The sequence below is a fragment of the Kogia breviceps genome, chromosome 1 (assembly GCF_026419965.1).
Source record: "Kogia breviceps isolate mKogBre1 chromosome 1, mKogBre1 haplotype 1, whole genome shotgun sequence".
NCBI classification, from domain to species: Eukaryota; Metazoa; Chordata; class Mammalia; order Artiodactyla; family Physeteridae; genus Kogia; species Kogia breviceps.
In genome coordinates, this window is record NC_081310.1 from 202,195,530 (window position 1) to 202,219,180 (window position 23,651).

At 67.0% G+C, this 23,651-nt stretch overlaps 4 protein-coding genes across 19 annotated transcripts in view; 3 read left to right on the forward strand and 1 right to left on the reverse strand.

The window, feature by feature from the left end:
* C1H1orf159 (chromosome 1 C1orf159 homolog) overlaps positions 1–2,803 on the forward strand; it is a 26,591-nt gene extending 23,788 nt beyond the window's left edge. For 5 of the 10 annotated variants that reach the window (XM_067019918.1, XM_067019908.1, XM_067019926.1 and 2 more), the window contains 3 exons: positions 305–330; positions 444–474; positions 1,600–2,803. In XM_067019918.1, coding sequence (XP_066876019.1) covers positions 305–330; positions 444–474; positions 1,600–1,697 — 155 coding nt within the window. In that variant the 3' untranslated portion in view covers positions 1,698–2,803. Of the gene's footprint in view, positions 1–304; positions 331–443 lie in introns of all 10 variants that reach the window. The other 5 variants (XM_067019830.1, XM_067019891.1, XR_010837858.1 and 2 more) reach the window with 4 other exon arrangements.
* The window catches only part of LOC131757773 (tyrosine-protein phosphatase non-receptor type 11-like), a 27,088-nt gene extending 4,522 nt beyond the window's left edge, over positions 1–22,566 (reverse strand). For 2 of the 7 annotated variants that reach the window (XR_010837844.1, XR_010837843.1), the window contains exons 1-14: positions 22,494–22,566; positions 16,790–16,912; positions 15,584–15,781; positions 14,726–14,912; positions 14,529–14,648; positions 14,218–14,331; positions 13,963–14,059; positions 13,662–13,741; positions 13,159–13,314; positions 12,816–12,947; positions 11,759–12,086; positions 11,420–11,568; positions 11,245–11,342; positions 2,197–2,769 (exon numbers count right to left, since the gene is read on the reverse strand). Coding sequence is in view for 4 of the 7 variants with exons in the window: in XM_067019769.1 (XP_066875870.1) it covers positions 7,896–8,157; positions 11,245–11,342; positions 11,420–11,568; positions 11,759–12,086; positions 12,816–12,947; positions 13,159–13,314; positions 13,662–13,741; positions 13,963–14,059; positions 14,218–14,331; positions 14,529–14,648; positions 14,726–14,912; positions 15,584–15,781; positions 16,790–16,912; positions 22,494–22,507 (2,058 nt within the window). In the remaining 3 variants the exon portion in view is untranslated. Of the gene's footprint in view, positions 1–338; positions 1,285–2,196; positions 2,770–7,878; positions 8,158–10,251; positions 11,098–11,244; positions 11,343–11,419; positions 11,569–11,758; positions 12,087–12,815; positions 12,948–13,158; positions 13,315–13,661; positions 13,742–13,962; positions 14,060–14,217; positions 14,332–14,528; positions 14,649–14,725; positions 14,913–15,583; positions 15,782–16,789; positions 16,913–22,493 lie in introns of those variants that run through there. The other 5 variants (XR_010837842.1, XM_067019774.1, XM_059065563.2 and 2 more) reach the window with 5 other exon arrangements.
* LOC136793163 (uncharacterized) lies at positions 3,093–6,083 on the forward strand. The gene is made up of 3 exons (XM_067020647.1): positions 3,093–3,237; positions 3,603–4,621; positions 4,909–6,083. The coding sequence occupies exons 1-2, from the start codon at positions 3,093–3,095 to the stop codon at positions 4,538–4,540; spliced, it is 1,083 nt and encodes a 360-aa protein (XP_066876748.1). The 3' UTR covers positions 4,541–4,621; positions 4,909–6,083.
* RNF223 (ring finger protein 223) lies at positions 6,157–9,414 on the forward strand. The gene is made up of 2 exons (XM_059065586.2): positions 6,157–6,784; positions 8,213–9,414. The coding sequence occupies exons 1-2, from the start codon at positions 6,635–6,637 to the stop codon at positions 8,951–8,953; spliced, it is 891 nt and encodes a 296-aa protein (XP_058921569.1). The 5' UTR covers positions 6,157–6,634; the 3' UTR covers positions 8,954–9,414.
* Positions 22,567–23,651: the final 1,085 nt, after the last annotated feature.

Here is a 23,651-nt window from a genome sequence, read left to right on the forward strand (position 1 = left end):
GTGGAGGGTGACGGGGGCAGACACTCTGCAGGCCGGCTTGTCTGCTCTGGCGGGGAGCTGGGGGTGGGGGCGGCTGGCCCCAGAGCGCTGGCGGGACACCACCCAAGTGTGGTGGGAGATGGGGCCGGGCAGGCTGAGGGCACTGCTGGGCACAGGAGTGAAGGACTGCAGTGAACCTGGAGCCAGGGACCCTCTGCAGGCTTGTGGGACCCCCAGGCTGAGGGGACCCCCCCAGGCTGAGGGCCCCCCGCCCGGCTGAGGCAGCTGTGTGGCCTCCAGGTGACACCTGTGCTCTCCCCTACAGCCCCCGGCCTGCAGCCTGGCGAAGCTGTAAGTACCCGATGGGCGGGCTGAGGCCCCGTGTGTGCGCGTCTGGGTGTCCGTGTGTCTGGGCTGGGGGCCATCCGTCTGCAGTTCTCACTGTGCCTTTTCCCCCTTTCAAGGCCGCGATGATTCCCCCACCTCCGTCCTCAGGTGCGTCAGTGCTTCCTGTCCCTCGCCCTGTCGGGATGCCTCGTCTCTGGTGGGAATTTCAAAACGCCAGGCCCATGGCTGCTGCAGGGGTGCCGGCCAAGCCCCCCTTCATCAACCACAGCTTTCGTGCCTTTTCCCTTTTATTCCTGAGATGCTGAGTCTGTCGAGGGGGGCAGGGTGTTTTCAACACGCGTCAGGGGTCACCCCTGCCGCCCTCAGCCCTCCACCGGGCCCCAGCTCTGCCTGAGCAGGGAGCCGGTGGCCGGCACAGAGCCCTCCTGTGGTCCCTCCTGAGCAGTAGCTGTGTCACAGTTGACCCCCTGAGCACAGAGGTCACATCACACAGGCCACCCGCCTCTTCCCCAGACCGTGTTCCTGCCACCGTGTGGAGGTCTGGAGTGGGGACAGGTGAGGACATCCTCCTCCTTGGGGACAGAGAAGTCCCTCGGTCAAGGCGAGATCTGCCCTGTCCAGTGAGACACTTGTCTGATCTCTCCAAAGCGGCGCCATGTCCAAGCACAAGGTGCCCGCGTCAGTCTCCTGGGGTGGCCGTAACAAAGTATGCAACCCGGGGGCTCGGGAGAACAGAAGTGTCTTCTCTCACGGTTCTGGAGGCCACCTGCTCCCTCCGGAGGCTCTGGGGTGGGTCCTTCCTGACTCTCCCGGCCTCTGGGGCTCCAGGCGTCCCTGGGCTTGTGGCCGTGTTCCTCCAGCCGCTGCCGCGTCTCCAGCTGGCTTCTCCCCTCTGTGTCTCCCTCTCTCTCACGAGGCCACTGGTCGCTGGATTTAGGGCCCATCAGATAATCACATCTGCAGAGACCATTTTTCCAAGTAAGATTGCACCCGCAGGTTCTGGGCCTTAGGACGTGGACACGCGTCTGTAGTGGGTGGGATACCATCCAGCCTACAGCGCATCACGTGACCCGCGCCTTTGTGTTTTGGGAGAGCCAGACCCTCTCCCGGGCCGAGGGGCGCCAGGTGTCCGGGAGCTGGAACCCGGTGGGCTCCCTCCCTGGTGGCTGCTCCAGCCCCACTCCCGTGAGCCCCAGGGAGGCCCACGACCTCAGGCCTTCCCTGCCGCCCCAGGCCCTGCTCTGATCCCGCCTGTCTCTGACCCCGTTTCAGTGCGGAAGCCGCGCTACGTCCGGCGCGAGCGGCCCTCGGACGGGGACGTGGGCCCTGCTGCCGTCTCCTCCGTGGAGGCCCGGGTGAGCAACGTCTGACCCTGCGGCCCGTCCACAGCCCGCGTGCTGCCGAGGGGGCCCACACGAAGGCTGGGCGCTGCCCGGCGAGGCCTCAGGACGGGCCTGCACGCGGCCCTGGCTCGTCCCCCTCCAGCCACAGATGTGGAGTGAGAGCCGCCGGCCTCAGCTTTCCTCACCGCACACAGCCGCTCAGCGTGACTGACCCGGGGCGGCGCTCCAGCCTCTGTCCCTGAGCCCGGCTGGGGAGCCAGGCTGCGTGGGGTCCAGGCTCCTCGGGAGAGACAGCCTGCAGGACCCGGGTGCCCTCGCCTTGGAGCCCACGGTGACCCCCTGCACCCCCTCTGAGAGCAGTGAAGCCGAGGCCTTCGGGGGGTCCGGCCGCATCCACACACGGGCAGTTTGGGGCCTGCAAACTGGCTCTCGGGCTCAGGCCCCCGCAGGGCTGTCCTGCACGGCCACGGCTGCCCGTTTCCAGGCGCTGCAGGAGTGAGTCGTCTGGTCTCCTGCTGACTCTTACCTGTGTTTAAGCAGGAAGCATTTTGTATAGAAGTCCAAGAGGCACGCTGTCCTCATCTGCACCCCGCCTGGGCCCCGGGCACCGCAGGTCCTCATCCACCTTGGGACGGACACTGGCCTGAAGCTGCTGGAGGTCAAGGCCCCCCAGGGCCGTGTCGACCCAGGGCCATGTTTACCTGGGACTGCCGCCTGGACCGGCTGTCTCGCTGGACCTGCCGAGGGCCGCCCTGGCCGGCAGTCCCGTCCCGCCGCCCCCGCCCTGAGGCAGCAGCCCGTGCTCCCTGCCTCGGCCGGTTGCGGAGGGACGGCTCTGGGTTCCTGTGGAAATGGGGGCCCGTCGGAGCACCCACTGAGCACGGGCAGAGTGCTGCCTGGCTTCCCCAGAGCCTCCGCGGGGACTGACGTTTTCTCCTCCGGCGCCTGGTCCACGTCCGCGGGGCCCACGCAGGGCCTGTGTGGCCAGCCTCCCGCTCTCTGCACTGGGATTCCCGCTGGGGTGTTTGTGGTTTACGGACACGAGCTCGGTCACCAGGACGTGAACGATGACTGACTGGCAGCTGAGAGGGGCGGCCACCTGAAATCAGCATCAATAAACCACTCAGGCCCTTCTCGCCGGCCCAAGGTTCACCTCCTCAGCAGGGCTGGAGCCTCGCCGCCCAGCCTGCCTCGCTCTGCGGAGGGCGGGGGCCCCTCAGCCCTCAGGACCTTGGCCTCGGGAGAAGGGGGCTTGTCCCAAGCTGCCTCGCGAGAGCGGGACTCCCTGGTGGCCCCCAGCCGTCAGGACTGAGATGGGAAAGAGTGTGGGTGCCCCTAGGGGGGCTTTTCTGTAAAGTGACCGGGCCCATGGGGGATGTGAAGTCACGGGTGACGGCAGGCCCCCGTGCAGCCAGGATACCCATGGGGCCTCTCCGGGGGGTTGCCGTGGTGCCCGGCTCACAGCCCCCAGGAGGAAGCTACACGTGGGCACAGAGTGCAGGCTGGCGGCACCTTGGGGAGGTGGGTCCCGTGGGCGGGTGGCCCTTGGAGGGACCTTTGCCGACTGGTAGAGTGGGCTTCACCCGGGTGCCCCCGCCAGAGCCGCCAGCACAGAGCTGGGGCAGGGCAGGGAGCCTGGCCTGCCCCGCCTGAGGCTGGCAGCCATCGGGGCACGCGGCAGGCGGCTGCTTGGCACCGGGCGCCGCGTCATCACAGCCAGGGCTGCGGGGCGGCTGCCCGGGAACCTCCTGCCTCCAGGCTTCCTGTGGGCGCAAGATGACCCTCGGCCTCCCCGGGGCCCCCCAGAGCCCCTCTTCTCTAACGTCCTGTCCCCTGCCCTGCCTGCAGCCCCAGCCTCCGCTCTGCCCCACCCCTGGCAGCAAGACTCAACTCTGAACTTGAACCTGCAGCCCTCTGGTGCCCACACTTGAGATGCTTCCCCTGAGTTCCCAGACCTGTGTGGCCCGGCCCCTTGGGCTCTCAGCCGCCGGAGACCCCTGGGCCTGGGTGCGACTGTCTCCGGCCCCCAAATAGCTGGGGGGGCATCACTGGACTCGTCAGCCTGTGCCCCTGATGGGCATCCCGGCCGGGAAGCGGTGGGCAGGGTTGGGGGGCACCCAACGTGGGGGTGGGGCAGGGCGTCTGGGCCGGACACCGCCACCTCCCCAGTTTCTCTCCGTCACCCATTCCTCACCCGGGCTCCAGACCCTCACGTGATAAGCCAAGATAAGGCCAATTTGTGGGGTAGTCAGTTCAGGCCAAAGCAGGCAAGTGGGGCACCCGTCCCCTCCCGGCCCCACCGTGTCAACCACCACAGGGAACCCCGTGGCCCGGCCTGGGGGCGGTTGGTGGGCGCGGCCCTGGAGTCATGCTGCAGCCTGCTCGTTCAGTCATCCGCTCGCTCAGCGCTGGAGAAGCACCCAGAGCCGTCAGAAGTCAGAGGTCAGCAAGAGGCCGCACCCGCTGCAGAGGTGGGAGGACAGGGCCGGGCGAGCGGGGCCGGAGGGGGTGACGCGAGGGCAGAGGGCCTCGTGGCCAGAGGGCCTCAGCAAGCCTGCCGGGAGCCCAGAGCGTGTGTGTGGACGGGCGGGCGGCCGGGAGGCCGGGCGCAAGTGCACCCCCTGAGCCCTGCTTCAGCCCTGCCTCTGACCTGTGGGGGACACCAGAGTCTACGCCCGTGTGCGGACCTCTCCCCGCGGTGGCCGTTTCGTGTGCCCCCGGCAGCCCTCAGGCATCTGAAGCCGGTCCTCACCCCAGTCCTGGGGGCAGGGGGGCTGTGGCCAGCGGCGGCCTCGGTGGCCAGGCCTCTCTCCTGCCCCTCTGGCCGAGGACAGCTTCTGTGTCCAGCCCAGGACCCACAGGTGTCCTGAGGGCTCCGGGACCCCACATCTGAGAGCCGTGACTGGACGGCAGTGGTCACCGTGGGCCTCGTTCTCCGCCCGGTCCGGCAAGTGAGTCCCAGCCCGGGGGTCACGTGCCGGCCGCTGTGCTCCCCTCACACGTGCACACACCTGCACAGCACGCAGACACCCGCACACGCAGACACTCGCACACCCAGCCGGGGGGAGTTGGTGAACAGCTCGCCCGCTCAGGCGAAGGCCACGCTCACACCTGGAGCAGCTGCTCTTCCCTCGTGAAGGTGGAGAGCAAGCAGGTGTGCGGGGACCAGGTGGGCCCCAAGTGTGCTGAGATCCATGCGGTGAGCCCTGGCCCTCACCCCAGATGGCACATCCCTCAGGTGTTCCTGTCCCCTTGCCTCTGGGCACTGACTGTCCACTGAGGAGCTCGGAGATTCCCAGAAGCCCTTGGGAAGGTGTTCTCAGAGGACCGAGGACACCTCCTGGAGGCAGCATGTGACCGACCCTGAGTCACGACACTCGTGGGAACCAGAGCCCCGTCCCGCAAGGACTGGCCCGCCCCTCACAGACACTCCTGGTTCTCTGGGCCCCCACCCCTTCTCCGAGTCCCCACCCTCCCCCTCTGGGCCCCACCCCCTCGGCAAGCCCCTGGCTGAGGCTCCTCCCCCTTCCTGGAGCATACGGAGGGGGAGCCCCAGCCCCTTCCTAGGCCCAGGTCCCCTCTCCTCCTGCAGCCACCGCACACCTCAGCTGCCCCTCCCATCTCGCTGTGGCTCCTCCTGGGGTCTGGGCCCAGGCGGCCTGCTCTGGGTACCCGCCTCCTAACGCTGAGGGAGGGTCTTCCTCTTGCTGACCTCTGACCTCTGTTGGCTGTCAGGTGCTTCTCCTAGTGCTGTTGGGACTGGGCAGCCTCCGGGGGCCCTGGACTACCCGCTGAGGAGTCAGGGGGCCCCTGCCTGGTGGGTGGGGATGAGGTGGGCCGTCCCCCACCAGGGTGGACGGCTGCTCCCAGCCTCACCAAGCCCAGCATCCCCTCCCCACAGGCTCGTGACTGGGGTCCTGTCTCAGGTGGGCTGGGCCCCAAGTCTAGATCACCCGCACACTGAGGTGTGCTGCGTGCAGCGGGGGGGTGGGGGCAGGGAAGCCACGGGCGTAGGGGAGAGCCTGCTGTGAGCCTGGGGCCAGGATTAGGTGTCAGATGGGAGAGCCCCTGGCTAGGACCCAGGCCCCTCCGACCCAGCCCTGCCCCTCCACCCTGGCCTCCCGCCAGGCCTCTGCACGGGCTGGCCCTGTGGTCTGCTGGGACCCCGTACCTACTGGCTGAAACAGCTCCCCGGCCCCCGGGGAGACTTCTGGCTCCCCTTGCTGGGTGGGCGCTCCCTTGGAGTCCCTGCCCTACCTGAGTAACTGAGGTGCCCCAGCAGACGCTCCCCTGAAACACGTCCATGTGGCCAGCCTGGCTCCTGGCCCGCCCTCACCCCGGCTCACCCCGTGGGCGCTCCCAGCCCTGACCCCTCACCCCACTCTCTGGACCCAGAGGCTGCAGGTGGGGAGCGGTGGGCGGGGCGGCAGCAGCCCAAGTTTGGGGGTGCTGCTGCTTGTGGTGGGCAGCCGCATGGGTGAGGGAGGTGCTGGGCCGAGGGGCAAGGGCAGGGGCTGCTTGGGGAGGGCGTCAGTGAGCCGCTGCGAGGGGGGGCCACCCAGGAGCTCAGGGGCCACCACCTGGAACAGGGTAGGTGAGCAGCTCTGTTTCCGGAGGGGCTGCTCTGGCATCTCAGGGGCCACGGGGGTAGGGGAGAGGTTTCACCAGGCCTCCAGCCACCCCCCAGACCTGCCCAGACTACAGAGCCCTACTGACCCCCAGCCCCACCCCGGGCTCCGACCTCTCGCTTCTGATTCCCGCCCTCGGCTGGCTTCCCAGCCTGCCAGGGAGAGGACGGGAGGCCAGCCAATCCCGGAAGCGGGCCGCGCCCCTGGCCAGCACGATCCCGAGCCGAGCGTATAAATACATCTGCCGGGAGCCCACGCCCAGAGAACTCACAGCCGCCTCAGACAGCGCTCCACACCTGGAGGAGCGCACACACCGGCCCCCGGCCCCCCGCGGCCATGGAGGAGAACAGCGGCCAGCGAGCGCACACGCCGGCCTGGCCCGGAGGGGAAGGAGCCAGCGCTGCCGGGGCGCGTGAGCTCGGGGCCTCAGCCGGGCCGTGCCAGCCAAGAGGGTCATGCCCGGGCCCCGCTGACCCCGGCTACCAGGTAAGGCCGGCTCAGCTGGCACTCACCTCTCACCTGTACAGGCTCAGGGTGGGGCACCTCCTCAGAGGGGTGGGGCCTCAGTGCCAAGGAACCGGTTATGTGGGGTGAACTGGCTGGGGGAGGACAGCCCGAAGTACCCCCAGACCCTGCTGAGGCTGCCGCCTGGCCTGCAGCACCTGCTGTCACCCAACGTAATGCTACCTCATGCTGCGATGCCGGGGCACTGGTGACATCACAGTGATGTCACCGTGACTCACGGCGGTCACCGTCAGGAAGCAGCAGCACCTGAGCCTTCGTGGCGTGTCACCGCGAAGTTACCCCGCCATCCCTCCTGCACTGGCCAGCGAGTCAGGGTCACGTCACCCCTGGGGGGCCCCCGGGGCTCCGTGGCGTCGCGTGGCCAGCGTCTTCCACGGCCCTGGCCTCCTCTGTCCGTCGTGAAGGTGAAGGGCGAGTCAGCCCCTTGCCCGCCCTCCTCCAAGCAGGAGCCACGCGGCCGCCTGGGTAGGAGAGCTGGGCCCCGTGACGGGGCAGCAGACAAGGGGGGAAACGTCCCACCGCCTCCTGATGGCAGCTGCGGCCGGCGTGACCCTCCAGGTGGCGGGCCGGCCTAGACAGGACGGCTGGGGCTCGTCCAGCACCCCGCCCCCCGCCCCTCCATGGAGAAGAACTTCCAGGCCCGGAGGGCCAGCACCAGGTGGCCCTGCAGGTTCAGGCCGTGGCGGGGAGACAAGCCTACCTCGCGGGCCACAGCCACCACCCTTGCTCAGGCCCTCCAGTCTCCCGCGGCGCATCCAGCTCAGGCCGGCTCCAGACCCAGAGTCCCAGCCCTCACCCAGCCAGGCCTGGCACCCACCCTCACACAACTGCCCGCAGATCGGGTGCGCGCCAGCCCAATCGGCCACCCACGCTGGGGTCTGTGTTCAAACCCACTTCAGCTGACCCAGAGCCGCGCTCCTCCTGTGAGCGCCCGGGTCCCGCCGGCCGTGTCACCCGCACCTCCCGGCTGCCTCTTCTACTCCGCGGCCTCTCTGTGTCTCATGCCCAGGGCCCGCCCAGCCAGAGCCCCGATGTAAATAGTAACTGCTGCGGGCTGCTGTCATTTTCGCCTTTATTTCTGCCCAGTGGCGCGTAGGGCCAGTGGGAGGCGTCCACAGAGCAGTGGTCCACAGGGCCCAGGCAGGCTGGGGCACCCCAGGATGCTGCGCCCTGACTCAGCAGGGGAGGAGCTGGGGAGTGCAGGGTTATACTCGAGCAGAAAGACCTTGAGCCAGGGACAGGTGGGACTCGGTGGAGATGCCTGCAGATGGGCGGAGTCCTTCCCAGAATCTCTGGGTGATGCAAGAGGGACGGGGAGGCAGCGGCAGACAGACCTTGCAGGAAAGGGGCAATCGAGGTCACTCACAGTGATCTCTGTCTGTCCCACAGCCCAGAACCACGTCGTCAGGCCCGCAGGTGTGGCACATGGCCATGCCGCCTGCCGGCAGGAGCAGCCCCCCAGCCACCGCGCCCAGGTCCCCCAGCAGCCCCGGATCCGAGGAAGCGGCCTCCCCTCTGGAGTGCTCTGTCTGCTTCTCGGGCTATGACAACATCTTCAAGACACCCAAGGAGCTCTCCTGCACCCACGTCTTCTGCCTGGAGTGCCTCGCACGGATGGCAGCCACCCAGCCCGCAGGCCAGCCGGGTGGCGAGGCCGTGCCCTGTCCGCTCTGCCGGCAGCCCACGGCCGTGCCCGCTACCGGGGCCCCCGCGCTGCACACCAGCCGCCAGCTGCAGGCTCGGATGCCGGCACACCTGCGGCGGGAGGAGCCCGTGTGGCTGGAGGGCACCAAGCTGTGCTGCCGCCCGCCGCCCTCTGCGCCGGGCCCTGCGGCGCCTGGCTTCGTGTGTGTGGACGTGGGCCCGTGCAAGCCCGCCATGCCCGCGGCGCCCGGGCCCACCCCGGGCCCTGCCCGCCATCAGGGCTGCCTGGCCCGCTGCTGGGCGCGCTGCAGGGGCTGGAGGCGCACGGCGCTCGTCGTGGTGCTGCTGCTTGTGCTTTTCTGCGTGGTGCTCTGGCCCGTGCACTGCGCGCTCAGGACCGGGAGCCTGCACTGCCTCCCCCGGCTGGCCCCCGCCGCCGCCACGGCCGCCACCACCGTCTCGCTTGGGTCCCTGGCTGACAACTAGGGTTACCACCCCCACCCCCGGGATCCCAGAGGAGCCCCCTGGGATCTCTGAGGAACCCATACCCGGTTCGGCACAGATGCCCCCCACTCTGTGGGGCTGGGTTCTATCGGGTGGACAGGATGGTCCCCCTGAGCTCCCAGAGATCACAGATCCCTATGGACCCCAGAGGCCACCCCGCTAACTTCCATCTTGCAGATGGGGAGACTAAGGTCCAGGAGAGACAGCTTGGCAAGGTCCCCTCCCCGTACACACTGTGAATCGCCCGCGAGACCAGCCCCTTGCTGAAAAGGGAGCGGGCTCGCCATCTTTCTTTGATTTTCACATTTCGCCCACGGCTCCTCCCTTCCCCAGGCAGGGCTGGCCCCCTCCCTTGGGTGGCCAGGCGGACAGAGGGCACTAGCAGGGAGCCCAGCCCACCCTCCTGGACTGTACATTTTTAAATAAATTATTTTGTACTTGCAGTTGGTGAGGGGTCCTCACCCTCTGTGTCCTCGTTCCTGCACCATTAAGCCCCTCCCTCCAGAAAAGCCCACAGTCTGCCCCTTCCGCAAAGACCCTCAATCCAGAGGACATCCCCACTGGACTGCACTCCCAGCAGCACCTAGGGTGGATGGCCGCAGGTTCTAGGGGGTCCGACTCCTGTCCCCTCCGGGCTGTGGATGGGCTGCAGCGCTTCTGGACTTGGCCACCCCCGGGGCCGTGAGGCTCTCCCAGGGAGGTGGGGAGGGCCTGGAGCGCCTGGGGCAGGCGGGACTGGTGTGGGGCCTTGGCCGGGTCCAGAGCTCTCCTCCCCAGCCCCCACCATGGTCACACCAGGCTGCATCCCCCAGAAGTCACGGCCCCACGGTCCTGCCTGGAGCCCCGACTGGAGGGCCGCAGGACCCCGTGGCCCCAGGGAACTGAAGCCCAAGTGTGCCCAGAAGCGGGGCTGGAAACAACCAGTGTGTCCTGGAGATCCACAGATCTCAGCTTCCTCCAGCAGACCCTCCCTGGGCCAGGCCTGGCTGGTGAAGCGAGTGTCGCGAGGGACGGGCAGGAGGCCTGCCAACCCCCACCCCTTCCCCACCCGGCTCTGACCTTAGCCCCAGGAATCCTGCACCACCAGCTTGGCATGGCAAAGAGCGGCCAGGGCGGTCCTGGCTCACACAGGTCTCAGCCTCCTCATCCCTCACCCCAAAGCCCAGGACTTCCTGCTTCTACCAGCTGGGCCTCTGGCTCAGGGAGACCCCGGGGAAGTTGGGCCCAGTCGTGGGGACCCACATGCTCCCTTTCTCCAGGCCCCAACAAAGACGCAGAACTGAGAAGGAGGCATTTTACTGAGGAGACCACAAAGCCACAGGGACATCCGTGATGGGAGGGTGCAACCGTGGACCACAGGCCAGTGACATCACACCATCACAAACCAGTCAGGCACACACGGAGCCTCGCCCTCATCACCGTGGTCACACGAGCATGTCACATGTTCTCTCATTCAACAAACATCTGTCCACACGTGACCGCAATGTGACGGTGTGGGGTAGGCGGGACACGGCCGAGACTGAGCCACTGCCTGGGCCACATCCTAGACCACGGCTGTGGGCAGGGCTGAGAAGCGGCTCTGAAGGGGTGGGGGGCATGCAGGATGCGGGGGAGAGGGGCACAAACGCGGTGACCACAGACGGGCACTCACTTGCTGGTCACTCGTGTCCCACATACAGGCTGACATTCAAACATGTGGCACACACAAGGTCACACATAGGCACTGCGCCGTGCAGGTGCTCACTGGTGGCCTCCCACACTGAGACAAACCGCAGCCCTGCAGCCCTGCAGCCCTGCAGCCCTGCAGCCCTGCCTCCCCTCCTCCAGGAGGGGCAGGGACACCGGACCTCCTGACCTTCCCTCACCATTTCTGGACGTGCAGACCTGGTCAGGGAGGGGCTGAGGGGCAGACCCGGGACCCCCGCCCACCAACCCCGCAACGCTCCGGGCTGGCCACCGGTCTGCACAGTCCTAAACACAGTCCTTTGGAGGAACGCGAGGGCCGGCCTTGCTGGGCTCCCGCCTTCTCGCACGGCTCCAGCCCCACTCGGGGCGCGCGCACTCGGGACCCTCACGGCCCGAGGCGCAGTAGGTTCTCGTACACGTGGCCGGAAGCCTCCGGGGTGCTGTGGGCGGAGACGGGCTTCGGCCTGGGGGCCACCTGCGATCCCGCCCCCACGCCCGGGCCACGCCCCCACGCCCGGGCCTCGCCCCCGAGGCCTCCCTGACGGGATTCCGCCCCTCCCACCCCCGGTCCCCGACGCCCCACTCACGCCGCCGGCGCCCGGGACGGCGCGGGTCCGGATCTACAGCCGGGGTCGGCGGGCGAGGCGCCCATCTTCAGGGAGTCGCACTTCTCGGGAGGCTCGCGCTGAGGGGAGGGGCCGCTGGTCACCATGGTGAGGCCCCCGCAGGTTCCGCCCCGGCCCGGCCCGGCCCTGCCCCCACCTGCTCGCGCAGGCGTAGCTGCTCGCCGCGGATGTACCGCTGCAGCGCCAGGTACACGAACTTGTACTGCGCCTCGGTCTGCACCATCCCCGAGCGCTGCCGCCGCACATGCTGGATCGTCTTGGGGACGTCGATGTCGCAGTCCAGCCCTGGGGACGAGCGAGCTCAGGGCGGGGCGGTGAGGCAGGGAGGAGGTGGGAGGGCCAGATGAAATAGGCGGGGCCGGCAACTGCAGGGGGCGGGGCTGGATAGAAGAGGAGGGGCCAGTACCCGGGGCGGGGCTCGACGGGAAGGGGGCGGGGCTCGATTGCCGGGCGGGGCTTGCCTGGGGTGGCTCACCCTGCCTGCGAATGACGTCCACCAGGATGTCAATCACAATGATTGTGCCAGTGCGTCCGATGCCGGCGCTGTGGGGACGGACCAGGAGGTTTGTGGCCAGTTGACGGGACAAAGCCGTGGCCCCTTCCCCGGTGGCACCTGCGCCGCTGGCCCCGCCCCGTCCCTGGTCGCACCTGCAGTGCACTACCATGGGTCCGGCCCCCGGCATGCCGCTCTGGGCCCGGTTCACCTCGTCCAGGAAGCCAAGGACGCCGGTGGGCTCGGCCGGGACTCCGTGGTCCGGCCAGCCGAAGTACTGGAAGTGCTGCACTGTGCGCGGTGACTCCTCCTGGGCAGGGCGGGCTGGTGAGCGCCAACCGGGGGGTCTGGGCGGGTCCCAGGCGCCCCGCGCGCAGTGTCGGGGCTGACGCTGCTGTGACCCTCGGTGGGGAGGGGCCCAAGGACTGAACCGGGGGGAGGCAGGCTGTGGCTCGGTGGGGTTTGCCAGGACGAGCGACCAGCGGGGCCCGGACAGAGCGAGAGGGAGTGGGAGGGAAAGATGGGATTCAGGGCTTGGGGGACCCGCCAGATGGCCCCAGGAGGCTCAGGTGCCTGGGGAAAGGGAGAAAGCCGGTCTGGGGGAGGGAGCAGCTTTCCGGGAAGTGAATTCTATTTGGAAAGGACAAATGCGGAGGCTTGCAGGACCCCCCAGGTGGTTAGACAAAGGGAACTGGCCAGGAGGGAATCTGTGCCTGGGACAGGAATGGACACCACTAACATCCAAAGGAGGTCGAAGGTGCTGAGACGGCCCGGGAAGGACTGGGGGGAGGTGCGAGCCAGTGTGAGGCCGTCCTAGAGCCAGGCAACTGTGGCTGAGAACGCGCCCGACTGGGAACACTGCCGGGCAGCGCCCAGGTCAAGCCTGTGCCCACGGGACTGAGGGACGCGGAAGCCGCCAGGGCCAGGGGGTCGGGGGGAGGCAGGGCCAGCCCAGGGCCTCGTCACCCCAGCGCAGACCTGGGGACCTCCCCACCACTCTGACCCTGGCCCCACAGGTCTCGTTGCCCTCCAGGCTCACCTGGCCTGCCCGCCACACCTGCAGCTCCCGCACACAATAGCCCTGGGCCCGGTGCTCAGCAACGTTGCACACCCGCAGGCGGCCGTACTCTTGGCTGCCGTGCAGCTCTGGCCAGTATCGGAAACACTTGTTCTGGGAGGGTGGGGGCATGGCATCAGCCATACTGGAAGAGCACCAGCACCCTTGCCCCTCTGCCCCGTGGGACATCCACGGGGTCTCTTCAGTGCCCTCCCTGCTCCCCCAGCATCCCTAGGACTGAAGAAGCAAGGCTGGGCCGGCACCAGCACAGGTCCAGTGGGGCACACGGCAGGAGGAGGGGAGGAACACGGGCCTGAGCTCCTACCCGGCCTCGTTCCACCTCCCTGGTGGTCATGACGATGACACGCGTGTTCTCCTGGTGCACCATGGCCCAGAAGGCAGCCACCGTAGCTGGCAGACAGCCCTGGGTGGCGATGTACACCTTGCCTGGTCCATGGCCTGGCTTCTCCTCTGGGTCACTCTGAAAGGAGGTGGGGTCAACTGCCTGCTGTTTCCAGGAATTAAAGTGCCAGAGGACCAATGCAAGTTGATGCAAATGATATGCAAAGTAGCCCAGTGGCTCACACCCAGTCCACCGAGGGTGGGAGGGTCTTAGGACCAATATTTAGTCCAGCAGGCTCTGAGGACCCCTTGTGGACAGCCACACCCTGAATATCTGAATATGCCCCTGAATATCTATTGTCTTGCCAAGGTCCACAGATCACTTCACGAGCTCCAGGCTCATTATTATGGGGGACGGGGTGACTGGTGTTTGATCCACGCGGGGCCACGCGTGCAGCTGGCCACCCACACCTCATGCACACTCACCCTGATGTAGTTGGCGTTGATGTAGTCGGCTCCAGGCGTGCTGTCCTCCACATCACGCAGGATGACACGGGTGGTGTCAACTGGGAAGGGAAGATGCCGCTTAGGTCTCCAGGGCAGAAGGCATGCTCGTGGACCCCACCTGCTTCCTGGCCCGCTGACCCGTGGTGAGCAGAGACAAAGGACGAAGGGGCGAGAGGGGGCATCATACCACTGGTGGGGAATGACCCCTGCCTTCACCCCCCAGGACCCCTCTGCCAGATGGACCCCTGGCCCCCCATGTGGCCTCAGGCCCCGGCCTCACAGGGGAGGATGTTCTTGTATCGGTTCTTGGGCTTGTTCTCCAGCCGCTGGCCCTCCTTCCGGGGATACAGGAGCCGGCATTCCTGCTGCTGCAGCATCTGGGGGAAGCGGGGCTTTAGCCCGTGGCCCCAACCCATCCCCGGAGCCCTCAACACCCACCCACACCCCCTGACCCGCACCCATCTGCTGGCCCTTGCCACAGCCCCAGAGGATGGGAGTCGGGGCAGGGGGCGGGGAGCGGGCAGCAGTCCGGCACCTCGAACTCCTCCCAGAAGCCCTGCTTGGCCTTCTCGCTGGCATCCATGGCCTCGCTGAGCTCCCGCACACGCCTCTCAATGCTTGTGGCGCTGATTCTCGTGGTCTTGAGTGGCTGGCAGGGAGAGCCCCGTGTCCAAGCTTAGCAGGGACCAGCGGACCCTGCAGTACCCTGGCCCCCACACCCTTGCCCTCAGCCACGCTGCGCCAGCCTTGGTGTCCTTTTTCCCCGGGCGTGGCTGTGCCAGGATCCCTTGCCCCCCGGGCGGAGAAGCCCACTCAGAGCCCGCGGTTCGGGTGCCCGGGGCTTACCCGCTGGAGGTGCACCACCGTCCCCGACCTCTCCACCAGAGGGTTCTTCCTGTAGCACTCCACCAGGTCTCCCAGGGCGTCAAACCGCTCGCCACCTCCCACATCGTACTTCCCGTCTGGCTGCGGGGGCAGCAGTGAGCGGCCGGCGGTGCCCCCTCCCCTGGGTCACCCCCCAACCCCGACCGCCGCCCTCCTACATGGAAGTGGATCGTGACGTGGGTGACGCGTGCCTGGCGGTCCGCCCTGTCCAGCTGCTGTGTGAGCACTGACAGCACGAAGTCCCCGGGTTTGCTCTGACTCTCCCGAACCAGGAAGCTGCCCGGACACCCCTTCTGCATCAGCAGCTTCTCGGCCTCCTTGCCAGACAGGTGCCCGTGGTACCACCTGGCCCAGGACGGCACAGGTGAGACCAGGGGCCCCGGCCTGGCCAGGTGAGGGGCACACGCCCACATGTAGCCTAAGGCTCTGAGACACAGATACCGAGAGAGGCACAGACCCACCCAGACCCCGGGGGCCCCAGGCGGCACCCGCACCCAGGCCAGCCTCCGTCAGCCCTGCCCACCTCTCCAACCCTCCTCCGACCCAGAGAGTGGCAGGAGGCAGGACAGGCAGGCCCTGCAGTGCCTCGGGGTGACCACCAGGTGGCAGCTTCGTCCTCAGCAAGGAGGGGCAGGATGGTCTCCCCAGGCCAGCCCCACCCTGCTTCCTTGGCAGATGCAGCCGGCTCAGACCTCCGCAGTGCAGATGGGGAAACCGAGGCTGGGGGAGCCCGCTCTCCCCAAGGCACCAGCCAGGAGGGCAGGGGGCAGGCTGGCTGCAGCTCTCCCACCCCTGTGGCTGGTGCCTGGGACCCGGAAGCAATGAGGCCAGAACCCCAGGGGAGGGGGTGCAGTACGCTCCCTCAGCTCTGCCACAGCTGTGCCCAAGCCTGACCCTGAGTCCTGGGGGCAGAGGACACCCAGAGGCCATGCCCAGCGGCCCCTGCCCCCTCGGTCACTCGCATGCACACCCGTGCAGACACAGACGCCTGGCTAGATGCAGACCCAGCTGCTTACCGTTCCGACGTGGGGTCCTGGCAGCTCAGCGGGTGCCGGAGCTCCACAGGGGCCCCGCCACGCTCTCGGAGCAGCCCCCCGCACTGGCCTGTGTAGTGCTGCACCAGCTCGGCCAGCGTTGCGAACTTCTCCCCTCCATACAGATCGTAGTAGTCGCCTGTGTTCTGGATCTTGATGTGGGTCACCTCGTCGTGGCGCCTGCGAGGGCCGGTGCACCAGCCGCCGTTGGGGGCCGACGCCCCCACCGTCCACCCTCCTTCCCGTCACCACCCTCAGCTTCCCGAACAGTCCCTGGGGTCTTCCTGCCCTGATCTCGGCCTCTGCTGTCTCCCTGCCACGAACAGCACAGCCAAGGCCAGGCCCCTCCCCTCTGCAGCTCCCCATCCGGCCAGTGTCCGGGCCCCACCCTGGGTGGCGGGCACCCCAGCCCCACTGCCCCTGGGGCAGCCAAGATTGGGCTTGTCGACCACAGGCCTGACTCTCCCTTGGCCTGGAGGCCAAGGCTGGGGTAGCCTCTCCGGCCAGACTCTGCCTCACTCCAGACCACCTGCCCAGGGGCTCCAGAGGATGGGGGACTGGGGCCCCGGGACTGCTTCCCCCAAGTGTCCCAGTGTGGCCTGGGAAGCCCCAGGGGAGAATGTCTGTGTCTCCAAGGTGAGGGAAGTCCATCCTGAGGGCTAACCTCATCCCACCTGCTGCCCAGGTTTAGTAGAAAACCCGGAAGGATCTGGAGCCCTTTGGGCAGACGCCCCCCCAGACCCCAGACTGATGCGCCTCACCCAGGGTGCACACGGACCCGGCTGTCCACTCTGCTGGTCGTGACCCCTCCTGCCCATCCTCCCTGCACACTGGCCCTTTCAGGGCTCCGGCGAGCCCCCCAGTGGGCGGCATCCCCAGGAGATGGCACGATCCCAGCCACTGAGGCCCCTCAGGGGGTGGGAGGGAGGCCCTGCCGATGCCCGCCTCACCGACCCCTCCCTGAGGGCCCCTCTAAGTGGTCCCCTCCTGCCCAGAGGCCACCTGGCCAGGAATGCCAGACTCCCCACCTCCAAGTCTCGCCCCCAGCAGGGGTCCTCACTGCCCACCCCCTCTGGAAGGACCAGGGAGCCTGATCCCCAGCCGTGCCCCAAGCTGAGGGGGTTCCGACCCCTTGAAGTCTTGCGGGGCCTCGGGGTCTGTCCACACCTGGCAGCACCACCCACCCACCTGACGGACAGTGTGAAGCCCCCCGGGCGGCTCTTGCTGGGTCTTGCCAGGAAGCCCCCGTGCTGGCTCTTGGACAGGAGCAGCCGCTCCGCCTCAGCCCCGCCGATGTTGGCATGAAACCACCTGGAACGAGGACAGCAAGTTGGCGACGAGAGAGCCAGGAACACTGGGCAGCCCTGAGCACACCCCACGGTGCCCGCGCAGGCTGCCCTGCGCTCGCCTCCGTCCTTGAGCCACGACCACAGGGTCTGGGGTCTGGGGGGAAGGAGGGGGCTGGGGGGGGACCGGGGACACAGATGGGCAGACACTGTCCCACAGTGGCAGGTGGGGAGGGCAGACCCCCTCCAGAGGCCCCACAAGGACACCAGCAGGACCCTCAGCTCGAGCCCTCGGCCGTCTCTCCCCGGCCCATCGCCCACCGCCCACTGGGTGTCCCAGCTCAGCCGAAGGCACTCGGGACCCCCATGGCCACAAGGGCTCCCTTCCTCCCCTTACAGCCCAGCGGCAGACCCTGGTGGCCCAGCCCTCCCACCTTCACCGCCCCGCCCGGTCCTGGCCACCACCCTCTCCCGAGGGACCCCAGCATAGCACGTCTGCACCCCTGGAACAAGAGCCCAGCCCACAGGCCTGCCACCCCCGAGAGCGCCCCCCAGCCCGTTGCCGCCTGCCAGCCCCGGCCCCTCGGCCCCACCAGGCTGTGCCCCTCAGGGCCTCTGCACCACGGGCCTCTGCTCCCGGCCCATGTGGGGTGACAGAGACGCCCTCTCCCCTCGCTCTCCGACACTTAGGCTGCGTTATTTTTCTTCACAGCATTGGCCACCTTCTTGACCTACGTTACATATTTATTGGCTTGCAGTTGATCCATCTCCTTGCTCTAAGATCCACGGGGGCAGTGTGTACGGCAGGGTTGAAAACAGAGCCTGGGCATTAACAAACGTGCTTGAATTCACAAGTGAGTGACCTACGAATGGGTGGTGGGTGCTGGGTGAGCCCAGAGAGACACCATCCGTCCTGCCGGGGGTCCAGGCTGAGAGGGACTCACCCCCACCCCCGCCGCTGCCACTGACCTGGGACTGACCTTCACAGCCTCACGCACGAGATGGGGGGACAGGGCAGGGGCACCTCGTCGGGACTGCATATGAGCCCACGGCCGAGACCGTGACTGCCGTTAACTTTACCCCGGCGGCTCCCGCCTTCGTGCGTCTCCCCCATTAAGGCAGGAATTTCTGGGCCCGGGATTAAATCATACTCGTGCAGTGGCCCCGGAGCGTCTTGGAGCAGGATCCCCGCACGATCCCCCAGAGGGACAGTGTGACACAGTAACTGGCCTTCCACTGGCGACACCGCGTCCCCCAGAGGTCGCTGCAGGATCGGGATCTCCGGTTCAGAGGCGCGTCCCTGGTTCCCCGCGCGGGTGACATGCGGTGTTGGGGGTAGCCCTGCCCCATCTCGCACCCAGTGGGAAACCGGGGCGCCCGACTCCAGCTCTGCTGCCTTGCGGCCCCCCAGGCCCCGCCCAGTTGTTCGCAGTCATAACCCGGGCACAGATGGGGTGGGGCTGCTGTGCCCTGGGCGGACCCTGCCCCGCCCCACAGCTGACCCAATACCAGCTCGCCCCGTTGGATCTTTCTGGAGTGGGAATCAGATCACACCTCTTGCGCAAAAGCCGGCCTGCACTCCTCCTCCGGCCCCCCTGCCGCTCCCTTGTCTGTCCTGGGCCCCCTTCGTCCGTGCCATCCGCTCCTCCCTGACCCTTCCAAGGGGCCACTGTGCTCGGCCTACGTCACGCTGTCTGACGCACAGCCCCCGGCAGGTGTGGGGTGTGCAGGTGAATGGAGTAAAATTGGACAGAACCATAGCCCAGCTCCTGGGTCACAGTGGCCACCTTTCACTGCTGAAAGCCGTGTGCGGCCACTGGAGGCTGTCGGCTGCGGGTGGGAAAGAAATATCTCCACCATCACAGAAAGCTGCGGCCTGTGCTGGTCCGCACCGCCCATCTTCTCCTGAGTCCCCACAGACCTGTTTCCCTGGGCTCTCAGGGTCTCCCCCGGCCTCCCAGGGCCAGTGGTCAGGCCTCCTTCCAGAAGCGTGCACTCCACACGGGAGTTTTCCACACTCCCCCGGTTTCCCACCTCAGCCGGCCTGGGTCCTCTTCTTTCTTCTGACCCCGTGGTGTTGGAGCCCCCCACCTGCGCCCTACACGTGTCTCCACATCCATGCACTGTCTACACCTCCAGCCCCACCTGGGCTCTAAGCTTCAAGCTCATAGACACAACTCTTTCCAGTATCTCTGCCTGAAAGGTAACAGCATCTCTATCTTAACGTTTGCAAAATTCGACACTCCTGATAGGGCCCCTGAAGCCCTGTTCTTCTATGCGGTCCTCACTCGGTGAAGGGGGTCACCGCCCGCCCGTCACTCAGGTCCCTGCCCTCAACTCCCCAGCACTCTCCCAACGCTGTGCCCTCTCGTCCTGACTTCCAAACGCCCCAGAACCAACCACTTCTCCCACCGCCCTGGGACCAGCGCCCCCCGGCTCTTGCCTGGACGGCAGTTGCAATTCCAGGTCTCCCACCGCCCTGGGACCAGCGCCCCACGGCTCTTGCCTGGACGGCAGTATCAATTCCAGGTCTCCGGGCCTCATCCTTCACCCTCAGCAGAGCCATGGCAGACAGAGGGGTTCTCAGAAAATGCACATCAGAGCCGTTTAAACCTTGCCAGTTGCCCTGCGTGGCTCTCAGGCCGCCCACACACACCTCAAGGACCCCCCCACTAGAAAGCCCCTTCCCCCGTTGTCCATCTCTCTGTTGGGCCTGGGGTCTCAAGCTTCCTCCCGCGCTGGCTCTAGAGGAGCGGGACCTGGGGGCGATTGGGTCGAGTGGTCCAGCAGATGAAGCTGCCAGGGAAGGCTTCCAGGGGGAGGAGCTGCCACATGATGGCCTCCGGGGCCAATCACAGGACAGCAGGCGAGGCCACCAGGAAAAGGCGAAGGCCTCGTGCCGTCAGAGACACGGCAGTGTGTGTGGGGGGGACTGGAACCCAAAGGAAGGCCTCTGAGCCCCCCACCCCGGGGCCACCCACTCTGCTGAACCACATCCTGTGCCCAGATGCCTCCTCCCCCGGTCCCAGCAGCCTCAGACGCCAGTCCAAGATGGGTGATGCCCAGGGTGTGGGACCAGGGGTAGAGGGTGGAGGCCCAGCATCGAAGCCACAGAGCAAGGTGAAGGGCACGTTGTTCGTCCTTTCTGGGACTCTCGCTCATACTTTCCGTCCCTCTCTCCCCGAAAGCTGCCCCGGGTCTACTGGGTGGAAATCTCCAGGGGTGGGGTATCCTGAGAGGCCAAAGCAGCTCACACCACAGCAGCTGCACCCCCAGGCCGAGGTAGGCCTCACTCCCCCGACCAGGCCGAGCGGTGGAGCCAGGTGTCTGCAGGCTGGCGCAGCCGGCGGCCCCCGGCTGAGGGGCGGGACAAGGTGGGGAGGCTACAGGTCCCGTGTCCAGTCTCCACACCAGGGTCATTTCTGTGCCAAAGGGCGCCCTGCTCTGTGGCAGGTCGGCGACTCAGCTCTGCCCTGGCCACATGGTCAGGCAGGCCTGTGAGAGGCGCAGGTGTGGAGGGCAGGGCACACTGGGCTCCCCATGGGTCTAACAGCCTCTGGGCCTGTCAAGGCCCAGATGAGCCCAGTCAGGGCTCCGGAGCCCAGGACCAGCCCAGCCTGAACCCACTGGCCACTGTCTGGTCCAGCTTTCTGTGTGGCCTTGGTGTCCCAGCTGTAGATGGCACAGCTCCAACCCTGGGACACTGGGAGACCCAAGAATGGCCTGTCGACATGCTTACAGGGGCTGGACACACCTGCAGGGAAGACATTGTCATGATGGTGGGAGATACACAGACAAGTGGGGAGGGTCCCAGGCTGGAACTCCAGGGCTGAAGACCCCAGAGCACAGTCGCGTTCTTCTCCATCTCCCTGCCCCCAGACCCTCCTGGTCCCAGAGGAACCTCAACCAAGGCCTGTCCTGTCTATGCAGAACCGAACTAACCAGAGACACGCTTTCCTCTCCAATCTGGAACGGAGGGGGAACTCGAGGGTGCTCAGCAGTTCCCCATAGGACCCGGCTCCTTCCCAATCACCAATATCAACGCATCAAACAACAGCACTAGGCAGGACTCGCGCCCAGCCCTGCCCACAGCACCGGCGTCCTGGGGCGAGTGGTGCCGATGACGGTGCCCGTTGACCCACAAACCACAGGGCGATGGGAAGGCGCCACAGGGTGGGGGCAGGTGGAGGGGGATGGGCTTCGCTTGGGATTTGGTTGGGCCTGCCCAGGCCTGATAGGGGTGTGGGAAGGGACCCAGGGGCCAGAGGAGTGACAATCCAGATGGTCATCACAGGCTGGGGCTGGGAGGGTTGGTGAGGGCGGGCAGAGCCGCACCCGGGGCTTTCCCAGGCTGGCCCAGGGTCACATGCACATGACACGGACATGACCTTTTCTGAGCACCAGGACTGGCCTGGGGAACAAGAAGGAGTGAGGTCGAGTGGAGCCGGAGGGCTGGTTCCAGGCAGACCCCAAAACATCCTCGGGCCTGAGCTCCAGCTGGATGTGAAACCTGGGAATCGCAGGGCTCTGGGGCTGACAGGTTCTTGGAGATCCAACCCACTTCCACTATTCCTGAGCCTAAGAGGGCCCTTGACCCTGCCGGAGGCCACCGTGCCAGGCTCACCACACCTCTTGCAGGGATTCTGGAGCCCTCACCGCTGATGCACTGCCCTGGCCCTGCGGATCAGATCTTGTCCAGCCCCCTCACTGATTTAGGGAGTCACTCGGGGTCTTAGGGAGACCCTTCCTGTGACCTCCAGCCTCACCGAGCCCCAGCGTGGGGTGTTCCAGATGCGCCAGGAAGCGGAGAGAGGCGTCTCACAACTGTAGCTCCCCACTGACTTCCACATCCAGCTGGAGTCTCAGCTCACAGGAGTGTGTGCACACCCCGGGGGTGGGGGGGGATCTGGTGGAAAGGGCAGGAAGGGCCCCTTCCTGCACAAGTCCCGTCTTCCCTCTTCATGGAGGCCAGAAGCTGGCTTGACCTGAGCCCTGTCCCGGGTCTCACACACCCCCCTGCCAGGGAGATCACCCCTAAACCTGGTCCTTAGGAGGGTCGGGGTTGGGGACGGGGGATGAGCCTGTAAAGGGAGGGCTGGTCCTTGCAGGTCAAGGGGCCACGACTAGAGGGGGAGACCAGAGCCTCCAGGATGGCTCCAGTTTCAGGACTGGGGAAAGGGGGGACCCCGCCAGGTGTAACACATCTCTGGTGGCCCAAAGGGAGCCTGGAATAAGGCAGGGAGTCCAGGGGAGTGAGAGAGAGAGGGTCTGTTACTGACCTGACACGTGCTGCCCACTCTAGGCCCCAGCCACTGCCACCCAAGAGCACCATCCATTCACTAGGGTCAGGGTACCTCTGACCCCCCACCCAGACCCAGCCCCCGATCAGAAGAAAGAGTCCTATCCACCCGCCGGGGTGAGGCTGGGCCTCGCTGGCCCGGGACGCGTGGAAGGGGGCGGGTGTCAGAAGTTCAGGCTTGAGCGCCACCGGTCGGGAGCAGGAGACGTCCTGGGGAGCATCCCGCCCGCACCCCCTGTCCGCGCCCGCCGGCCGGAACCGCACGTGGTGGGGTCCCGGCTTCTGGCCACGGGGCGGCTGGGCTCACCTGCGCGAGGTCATGTCTGCTGGGCTCAGGGTGCTCCGGCCGCCCGAAGGGAGGCCCCGCCTACCTCTAGGATCCGCCCATCGGAGCCCCGCCCACAGGGACACCGCCCCGCCCACCCTAGAGGCCCCGCCCCTCCCGAGCTCCCTTAAAAGGAGCCGCGCCCTCAGGTCTCGCTACGGTGCTGGGAGGTTGCACCAGTTCCCCAGGGCGCCGGGCTTCAGGACGAGGGGCTCACGCGACATCACGGGCTCGGAGGGCGACGGCCCCAGGCGGCCGTGGTCCCAGCGGCGCGGAAAGTGATTTATTATGTGTCCTGTTCGTCTGGGTGCTTTCCTTCCAAGAACCTTTACCAGCTCCGCCTCCGTCCTGGGGGAGGAGGGGCTGCACTCCCCGCACCCTGGGGGGAGGGGCTCGGAGCTAGAGAAGCGGGTGGAACAGGTCCCACCCGCCCCGCTTCCCGGAGGGGACCCCAGCGGGGCGGAGGTGGGAGGCCACGTGATAGCCAGCTCTTCCCTCTTAGCCGTCCTAGCTTGGGCTGCCGGCTCCCCTTCTCCCCACCTCTGCCACCCGCCTAGTCGCCACACTTCCTAAGTGATGCCGACACCCCCTTGACCTCAGGGCCTTTGCTCCTGCTACAACTGCCCCCACCAGGCCGGCTTGTCCCTGGGGCCTGCTGGCCAATCGCCTGGGGGTTCCACCCCTCCTTGCCTGGGTTCCTAACCTTGGGATCCCTGTTAAGACTGTCAGGGCGTGCCCAGCGCCGCCCCCCACCCCCACCTTTTCAGGAGTGGCGCACCACCACCAGTGCCGAAAGCACGTTAGAGTGCTCCGTGCCCTCCTTGGCTTTTCCTTTTCCTCACCCTCCTGACAACCTTGAGGGTCCTGCACCCTCAGCACTGGTTGCCCCAAGAGCCCCTCCTTCTGGAAGCATCAGCTCCCAGAGCACCCTCTCCTGGTCCTCCCACCAAGGGGGTCTCTTCTCCCCTCACTCAGCCGAGCCCACCTCCTCCCTCACGTGCCAGGCCTCAGCCCAGCTTCCCCTCTGCTTGGTAACCCACGGCCTCCTGGACTCCACTCAGGTGGCCTCAGCCCCTCAAACCCAGCCACTGCAGACGCAGCAGGGGGCCTGCCCAGGTGCTCCTGCCTCAGTCAGTGCCT